Source organism: Labrus mixtus, chromosome 11, assembly GCF_963584025.1.
Source record: "Labrus mixtus chromosome 11, fLabMix1.1, whole genome shotgun sequence".
In the NCBI taxonomy this organism is placed as follows: domain Eukaryota; kingdom Metazoa; phylum Chordata; class Actinopteri; order Labriformes; family Labridae; genus Labrus; species Labrus mixtus.
This window is the reverse complement of record NC_083622.1, coordinates 19,358,509-19,367,345: the sequence shown is the minus strand read 5'-3', so window position 1 is coordinate 19,367,345 and position 8,837 is coordinate 19,358,509. Positions and strand designations below refer to the sequence as shown.

Sequence of the window (8,837 nt, the reverse complement as noted above, 5' to 3'; positions counted from 1 at the left end):
TCATGTGTAACAAGTTCTTGTTCATTACTCTGTCACTCTGTCAGGTTGCCTTTTATGACAAATGACACAGCTTAGATGAAGTAAGGGACCCCCCTTTGTCTGTTACTGAAGTATGCTGTGTTCTTGTCCATTTTTTATCTTGTTTATCTTTTTTAAAAACTCTAGATCGTATGCAGTTATCCCTTTTGATCATCAAACCCAAAGTCTTAACTGAAGAAAGAAAAACAATCTTCTTCAAATAAATTAACCAACCATTTACCTCTTTATTCATCAACACAAGGTTATGATATAAATGTTCTGTGGTGCCTGGTTGCCATGTGTCACCTGTGCTTTAGACTTTGCATTCATTCTATTTCTCATTGGTCATTTAGGTGCTCAGTGGCACGAGAGTCACTGGATCCACTTGTAGAACATACCGATACAAGACGTGACCATGCTCCATTCAGTAAGCACCCTGGCTTTCAAACAAAGCAGCCTTCAATAAAGGGACCAAACTACTTAACTATTATTGCTGTACATAATTATATAACTTTTTCCTTTTACCTCTGACCATTTATAGCTTTTCAAACCAGCTGCATACAATAAGCACTGTGCTCATTGGCTTTTTGAAGTGTACTTCCTCATCACTCTTCTGCTGCCAAGTCAATACAGTGTTAATCAGGTCAAACGGGTATGTCTGCTGATCTATGCACATTTACAGAAAGTGGGAGGGTGTAAAGAAATCTCTTTCCTGTAAACAGTCTGTTTAAAAGGATGAGTAAGTCAGCTATGATTCTCTGATACAGCAGTGCAGGTTTTTTGATTCCCCAAAGACTGCAGAACTTACTTCAGTGACGTTGTCTCGGGCTGGGTGTGAGATTTTTTCATTCATGCGGAGAGGTGATACTGTCCTGCAGCTGGACCATGAAGCGATCTTCTCTCCTTATTCTGATGCTAAATGCCTTCTGCACCCTTTCACAAAGTAAGTTTAAAATGTACTACTTAGTTCCTGTAAGAGATTTTCAAGGCAGAGTTCTTAAAAAATATATTATTTAGTTCATCAGACAGAATCTTTATATTTCTTTCACAGGTTTACACTCGTGCATTTATAATTGTCCTCATTTCCTTTCTATTGTTTTCAGTTCCCCATGAAGTCGTCTATGTTGTGGGCTGTGCGAACAACACAGTGGAAGTTCAGTATGAGTTTGATAATGAGGAGTTTTTATACATGGATTTCGAAAGAAACGATATCGTTTACACTGTGCCACCTTTTATTTTGCTAAACCCAAGTGAAATATTTAGTGACATGCATGTGTATCTAGATGCTCTCAAAGCCAAAGTAGCGTGTAGTGTACTTCTTGCTATCCTCAAATCCCAGGGAATAGATCCACCAGAGGTAACAGGTGAGTAATCATGAACATTTATCAGTGTTATGAAGTGATTAATGAAATGCTAAAGAAGGTTTTTAATGGACTCTCACCCCTTTGAAGACCCCCCTGAGAGCGTCCTCTACCCTGCAGACGAAGTTCAGCTTGGATTTGAAAACAGCCTCACTTGCTTTGTAAATCACTTCTACCCACCTGGAATCAAAGTCAGCTGGACTAAAAATGGCCACCCAGTGTCAGAAGGGGTGTCGCTCAGTCGATATTATCCCAATAAAGATAAGACCTTCCACCAGTTCTCCACCCTGAAATTCACACCAGAGGAGGGGGACATTTACAGTTGCACTGTGGAGCACATAGCTCTGGACCTGCCTCAAACCAGGATCTGGGGTGAATGTTTTATCTTTACCCACTTTAGGATTTTAATAAACCAAACATGTTTTGTTGTGCCTGTAATAATGATGCCTTTGCTTTCTATCTTTCTCCACAGAACCAGACATCAGTCATCCCAGTATTGGACTAGATGTTTACTGTGGAGCGAGCGTGACTGTGGGCTTGTTGGGGTTCGCAATTGGAATAGTTTTACTCATTAAAGGACACCTTAGACAATAAATGCTCAGTTTGAAAAAGATGTGATAAATGTTATAGTTTCTTAAGCTGCAGTCTGGTTTTAAGAGGTGAAAATATCCCGACTGCTGGTGTTTTTTTTATTCTTTACTTGTTTCTTTAACTGCTCATTCAATAACTTATAGGTAGAAGTTTTGGAAAAATACATCTATAAATTTGATATTTCCTCACAAACAAGAAAAACATGCATCAGCATTAAACATAACACATTGCTGTTTATATTTAGCTTTAAATTAGATATGCGTTAAAGGGGAAATTCTGCATCTTTACTAATAAACAATAATGAGAAAAAGTCATTTTTCCTCCTCCACTTTCCAGAAAATGTGTGCTCATTAAAGGCTGTTTGGAGATTTTCTCTTTGTGACATCACAAAGGGCAGTAACCCCTCCCCCAGGTGGGTGCCCTCTGTAAACCACTGGGAATGGTGCAAGAAAGCCCAAGCCACCAAAGCCTTTCTAAAGTGGTGTGTTCAAACACAGCTCACTTGCATTTAAAGCTACAGACACATAAACAGCCTGTTCTGAGCAGGGCTGAAGTAGAGGGGTTATAGGCAAGATACAAAACAGGATCAGAGTGGATTTTTATTAAGAAACTTCACAGACATGTTTTTGGGAACTCTGAGATTTTTTGTTGAAGTGGAGTATAATATGTGACCTTTATCTACATGTGAAAAATGATTAACAATCTTGCAAGAGTGACCTCACTACAGCAGATAAAACATGTTTTGAAAAAAAGTGACTCATTGAAATCATTCAAGTTAAAAAAAAAATTGAAAATCATTTTGGTTTTCCCAAGGTCAGTGTTTGTGTGTTCTGTTCAGGTGTGCTATTAAACCAAAAAAAGAGAAAGAAATGATGTGCATGGGGCAGGATTTTCAGCAAACATGTTTTAATAAATAAGATAATACAGTTCTCTTTAACCTACCTTTCTTTTTACATTTTGTTGCCTTTTAAATAGTTGAAAATGCATACACAACACTACAGATCTTAGCTTTGTAAAATGTAAGATATTAAATGAGACCATGCTCCATGGGGCATAGCTGTTTGCATGACAAAATAAAACATGTAATTGGTTGATTCATTAAAAGATTCATTCTTCAATGTAAAAATTACATGATTTGCCTTTTGGGATGATTTATTTATACATTTTCAATTTAGCATACAGACAGCAAAGTTACAAAGGAAACAGCAGCCACCCACGGGTAAAAGAACACAAAAGAAACAGTTGGAGAAAAAACAAGAAGCCACAGAACAAACTAAAAGATAATAAATAAATCATATATTGTAGGATACCAAACAGCACAACTGTTAAATACACAGTCAAAGTGTCTTGTTGATATATACATAGTGAATCATGTACACACAGATATGACACAGTTTGTACAAACTTGCAAGCAGGGCAATTCTTTTGGTCATTCTTGAAAAATAAAACAAAAACAGTTGCCCCGTTTTGCTGAAGGTAGAACAAAGCGTTACAGGAACTCTTATATACCTGCAGCGTTAGCACTGCTGAACAAAGCAAAAGATGATGCACTTAAACCAATGCCGGGTGGCCCAAAGTGCTGATTTACACTTTGGGCAGGTTGTAGAAAGAGAATGGTAAAATGAACCCTTTTATCACATTTGTAAACAGATACATTTCCCTGACCTTGATTTAGTGAGCCACAAAACAACATTCAATCTAAAGAGTTGAGCAAGAGCATACTGGTAAAACAGGTTGCAGTATTCCCATCAATATTTATATAATAGGGAACAGTATTTCTGGTCAGTTACTTATTTCGTTTCTTCTTTTCAGAGGAAGTCAATTTCTTCTATAACTCACTGATGCACAGAGCAGGTTTTTGCTTACAGGTTATCATACACAAGAGTTCATGCATGATTTACCTTAGCCCAGTGGACCAGATGTCTTCTGTGGAGTGGGCTCGACTCTGGGCTTGGTGAGGGTCACATGTAAGTAAGTAGTGTGAAAATGCTGAGATAAACTTGTGAATAAAATATGTAATTATCTAACAGAGGAGTTAATTCACAAAAGGTAGAAATTGTTTTGCAGTATTAACATTAAGAGTGGGCATAGATTGATATCAGAGGAGGATATTAATACAGTATTAACATGTTTAAGTGATGGAACAGAAAATTGGTTTAAATAATCATATGTACAGTCACAGCGGTTACAGTTCTGGCACTCTGGGACTGTTTAGCGTTTATCAGAGTGACAGCCTGGGAGAATAAACTTATAAACTTTCTGAGTCGGGTTGTTTTGGCTTTCTGTGATCTGCAAAGCCTACTGGAGCGGAGGAGTAGTTTGAACAGTTTGTGACGGGGTGTGAGGAGTCTGCAGAGATTCTACCTGCCCGTTTCCTGACTCTGGTCTGGTATAAGTCCTGGATGGGGGGCAGGTCAGCACAGATGAATTTTTCTGCAATTCAGGCCTCGTTCTGAGCTACAAAGGCAACAAGACCGCCACAGACAACACAGATAGTTTCTTAACAGTTGTTCTTTATGTTTGAAACCACTTCTGTCACGTAGGTGTCAGATGAATTGATTACCTTGCTTTGTCCGTCAAAGCACTTATTAATGGCTTATGGCAATATAATTAGGTTCTTTAAAAATTAAAGTCAGTTTAGAAGCAAATATTCAGAATGAGTGAAACAATTCACTATTAGAAGTGGGGCACTCTTTGAGCCACACCTACTTTAAAGAATGTATTTACTGCTGCTACACTTCCTCATGTTCTGTGTGTGTGGTTCATTCACTTCTGTTCTCGTAAGTGATTATGAATACATGCAGCTTATTTTCACTGCTAAGTCTTCTGCTATTCTCAAGAGCAGGTATGTTTTCCTAAAACATGAAAGCTTTGACATTGTTTTTATTGTGTTGCTGTTATAAAGAGCATGCTGATTTGAAAGACAGTGTTTTAAAGTCATCTAATACTTGTTTTGCTTTCTGTTACAGAAGCTCTCTTCGTTAACGCTTTACTTAACTGCATGTTCACTTCAACAAATGATGTTGTGTATCTGGGACAACTCTTCTTCAATAAGGTGCTGTGGGGAGAATACAACAGCACTGTGGGGAAATATGTCGGATTCACAGAGAAGGGAAGACAAATTGCAAAAGAGCTCAACAAAAACCCTTCTTTTTTGAGAGAAGAAAAAAAGAATTTAGAGAAATGCAAGACCCACGTCCCAATGGCAATGGAGATCCTTTCAAAAGCAGGTAACTTTGTGAGTTAAACTCTGGTAATACTTTATACCAAAATCTTATTGTGGTTTTAATCAGTATACAGTATATGTTGTATCAATAAAATGCCAACCTGTTACCTACATCAGGACAATATACATGAGTACAAGAGGAACATACATGTTCATGACAAAATATTAAGTAGACTATTTCAGGTAGGTATTTTTTACGTTTTCTTTTCTAATAACCTAATGTCTAGCTACAGTCATCGGGAATTATTATTTATAATTTATAATAATTTATAACAATAATATAATTTAAAATGGCATGTTACATTTTGGAAAGATGGTGAAATTAGAACTCTTATAAAAGTATATTTTGTCCTTTTTTGGACGCTGCTAGATAATGTAATGTCTGCTCTGTCCACATAAGATTTGCACATTTTAACTAAAATAATGGTGTGGTAATTATTTTAAAATAAAACCCTATATTGTCCAAAGCATTCCCCATTGAGATGAGAGCTGTGGGACTATTTCCGGAGGAGTGCTACTGGTGTCTTCAATCTGTTTATTTTAGTTCATGATCGGGGTTCAATAATGCATAGAAATGTCTCATTGTGTCCAATACATCATAAAGCATAAACTGTTACATTCAGGTCAACTTGACACGCCGACACGGTCAAAAGACTATATGCCTCCAAACACACACCGGAATCCAAAAAAGCCTTGGCTTTATGCACAGCACAAGTCAAGACTCCGCCCAGTGTTCAGTAACGGAATTACACTCAAAATACAAATTCACAGTGTTGTGTTAGGTTTCTTGCAATGATCAATAAAACCAAGCATTTTGGCTCCTACAAATTATAACACTTTAACTAGATACTTATTTCAAAGGTCTGTAGATAAAACTATTTAAAAAAAAAAAAACACTTCTTTAAAAAAATATCAGGTTACTTAGTCAAGTAGATTTGTAATACAGGGAAGTGTAAAATGAATTAAAATTTATGAAACCTTTCCGACAGCATGTTATTATTTTCTTTTTATGTGTGGATCCTTGGGGGGCTTTTGTTAGATAAAAGTAGAGAGGACTCCATAGAAAAAGTTTGGGAACCACTGAAGAGCACTGAATCATATTTCAGTGTATTTTGTGGTCCCTTGTAATAATAAATACAGAATATTCTTTGTACATTTTCCTTTCTAGGTTTTATTGGCAAGTTATTAATGAGCTGCCATAAAATATTTAAGACATGCTTTCTTGAAAACGTTCACCACATTGATGGTTTTATTATAGGTCTGTCATTTAACGTCTACTTGTTCTGTCTACTTGTTCTTTCGTGCAGTCGAGCCCTCGGTCAGACTGAGATCATTTGATGCAACGGACAGCAAACACCCAAGAATGCTCGTCTGCAGTGTGTACGACTTCTACCCCAAACAAATCAATGTGAGATGGCTGAGAAATGGAAAGGAGGTGACATCTGATGTGACGTCCACTGAGGAACTGCCCAATGGGAATTGGCTTTATCAGACCCACTCCTACCTAGAGCTGACTCCCAGAGCTGGAGAGAAAATCGCCTGCATGGTGGAGCATGCAAGTTTCCAGAAGCCCAAACTGTATGAGTGGGGTAAGAGAGTGACAGAAAGTGTGAGGTGTGATGTTTTATGTTGGTAAACAGTCTCATCAAGTTTAGGGATTTATTTAACCGACTCAGTGGACTGTCAGTTATCAATTCTATCATCCAACAACTACAATGAGGTGATGAGGCATCTTTATGCGTCCGGCAAGCTAATTTATTTTCAGAGTTTGCTGCCTTTACTGACAATAAAGCTCTACCCATCCAGGAAGTAAAATGACAGGTAAAGTAGAATCAGATTGTGTTAATCTTACACAAATGACACATTTCTAAATGGACCCTACTGATGTCATTCTTAAAAAAATATGGTAGTTTTAACAAAGCTGCAACCTCTGCTGTTGAAAAATGAAGCCAAAGCAACTGTAGTTCTTTTAGTGTCCACTTGAGGCTAGCTGCAAATGACCCAGTAGTCCCATGCACACCCTTGTTAAAAAGTCTATTTTTACAGTCTGGTTAAAAAAACAAATTTGGTCTGAATAGCTCATGTCTTGATTGGCACACGCTGTATTCATCTGTTTTGATCTTAAGACTAAGAGGTATTCATAATTAAGGGTGTGGCTGATCTGAGTGTCAGGCAGAGGATGTTTGCCAGGAGGCTTAAGCCCAACTGCAGCTCCAGCTGTTTACTGTCCGTTTGAGGCAGCATTTCCAAAATGGTGTCTGCCACTGTTGGGATTAAAAACTACGCTTCAGAAACCAATGGGTGACATCACTGAGACTATATCTTATACTATGTTTTGTACAGTCTACAGGTTTATAGAAATCTTCATTTCAATTGAGTTTTGGTATTTTATTCATACAGTATGTAAATCTTATGTAGTGTTCTTGATAAATGTATTTTCAGACCCAATATGGGAGTCTGACAGGACCAAGATTGCTGTGGGGACAGTCGTGCTGCTGCTGGGTATAGTCTTCTTCACTGCCGGACTCTTTTGCTACAAGAGGAACCCTAACCCACTTGGTGAGAGAACCATTTCATCAGAAAGGCCAAAACAAAATGTTCTACCTTGTTAACATTTAAGGATAACATTTAGTAAATCTACATGGAACCTATTTTCTAATACAAGGAAGCAAACACAATGTTTAATTGGTGTGATTATGGTCCTACATGTACAAGTACAGATGGGGCATACTCTATCTATAATTATAAAAAGTCTGACCGTTCAATTATACTTCACTCTCTTCCTCCTCTTGTTCTTTTCTAGGACATGAGTTGGTGCCGACGCAGCCTGCCAGTTAAGGATTGAATGAAGAAGAGACGAGCTCCACAATCAGTTCTCCAAGAGAAATACAGCTTCACTATGTGCTTGAGGATGCTAATATGCTTTCATTTTATAGCTTTACGAATTAATAATTTGAGAGGTCATTTTACATAAAATTACTAATCATCAAAATAGTTCTGGCTCTATTGCGATAGAAAACATGTTGTAAGTTGTACAAAATGAAGGTCTTCAATGAAAAAGTTTACATTTTTGCATTCTTTTTTATTACTCTTGTTGAAAATGTATACACAACAGCACTACATTGCTAAAATTTCTAAATCTAATTTTTCAGTCCACGCTGGCTTGGGTATGTTTGTATGACAAAATAATAATATTGGTATAGCCTATAATGATGTATGATACTTTAAAACCCTTGTGTTATTTATCTTATTATCTGCGGACATAATTTAATAATTTTCAATGTTTTATGTTTAATGTGAATGATGTTAAATGTTGTTGTTTTATAGCTGCAGCATGGATTTTTTATTTTTTTTATTTAAATTGTACTGTGTTCACTTTTTGTCTGCAATCTTTGCTCTTTGCTGCTGTAACAATGTGAATTTCCCCATTGTGGGATAAATAAAGGATTATCTTATCTTAAACATTCTCACCTTGTGGGATAAATAAAGTTAATTTTGAATCTTGAATAACCATGATCTAGGGCTAATAAGTTGTACGGAACCTTAGTCATATAACTTCATATAAAGGTTTTGACCATCATGCGCCATGTTGCCTGTAAGACAGCTTCAAGGGTTTTACAACCCACCTCCACTCCTCGTCA

At 37.0% G+C, this 8,837-nt stretch overlaps 2 protein-coding genes across 2 annotated transcripts; both read left to right on the top strand.

The window, feature by feature from the left end:
• Positions 1–753: 753 nt before the first annotated feature.
• Positions 754–2,899, top strand: LOC132984005 (H-2 class II histocompatibility antigen, A-U alpha chain-like). The gene is made up of 4 exons (XM_061050603.1): positions 754–961; positions 1,122–1,382; positions 1,470–1,751; positions 1,852–2,899. The coding sequence occupies exons 1-4, from the start codon at positions 904–906 to the stop codon at positions 1,971–1,973; spliced, it is 723 nt and encodes a 240-aa protein (XP_060906586.1). The 5' UTR covers positions 754–903; the 3' UTR covers positions 1,974–2,899.
• Positions 2,900–4,687: 1,788 nt separating this feature from the next.
• On the top strand, positions 4,688–8,662 carry LOC132984004 (rano class II histocompatibility antigen, A beta chain-like). The gene is made up of 5 exons (XM_061050602.1): positions 4,688–4,815; positions 4,940–5,200; positions 6,504–6,785; positions 7,639–7,755; positions 8,000–8,662. Exons 1-5 carry the CDS (start codon positions 4,761–4,763, stop codon positions 8,032–8,034), a joined length of 750 nt encoding a protein of 249 aa, XP_060906585.1. The 5' UTR covers positions 4,688–4,760; the 3' UTR covers positions 8,035–8,662.
• Positions 8,663–8,837: the final 175 nt, after the last annotated feature.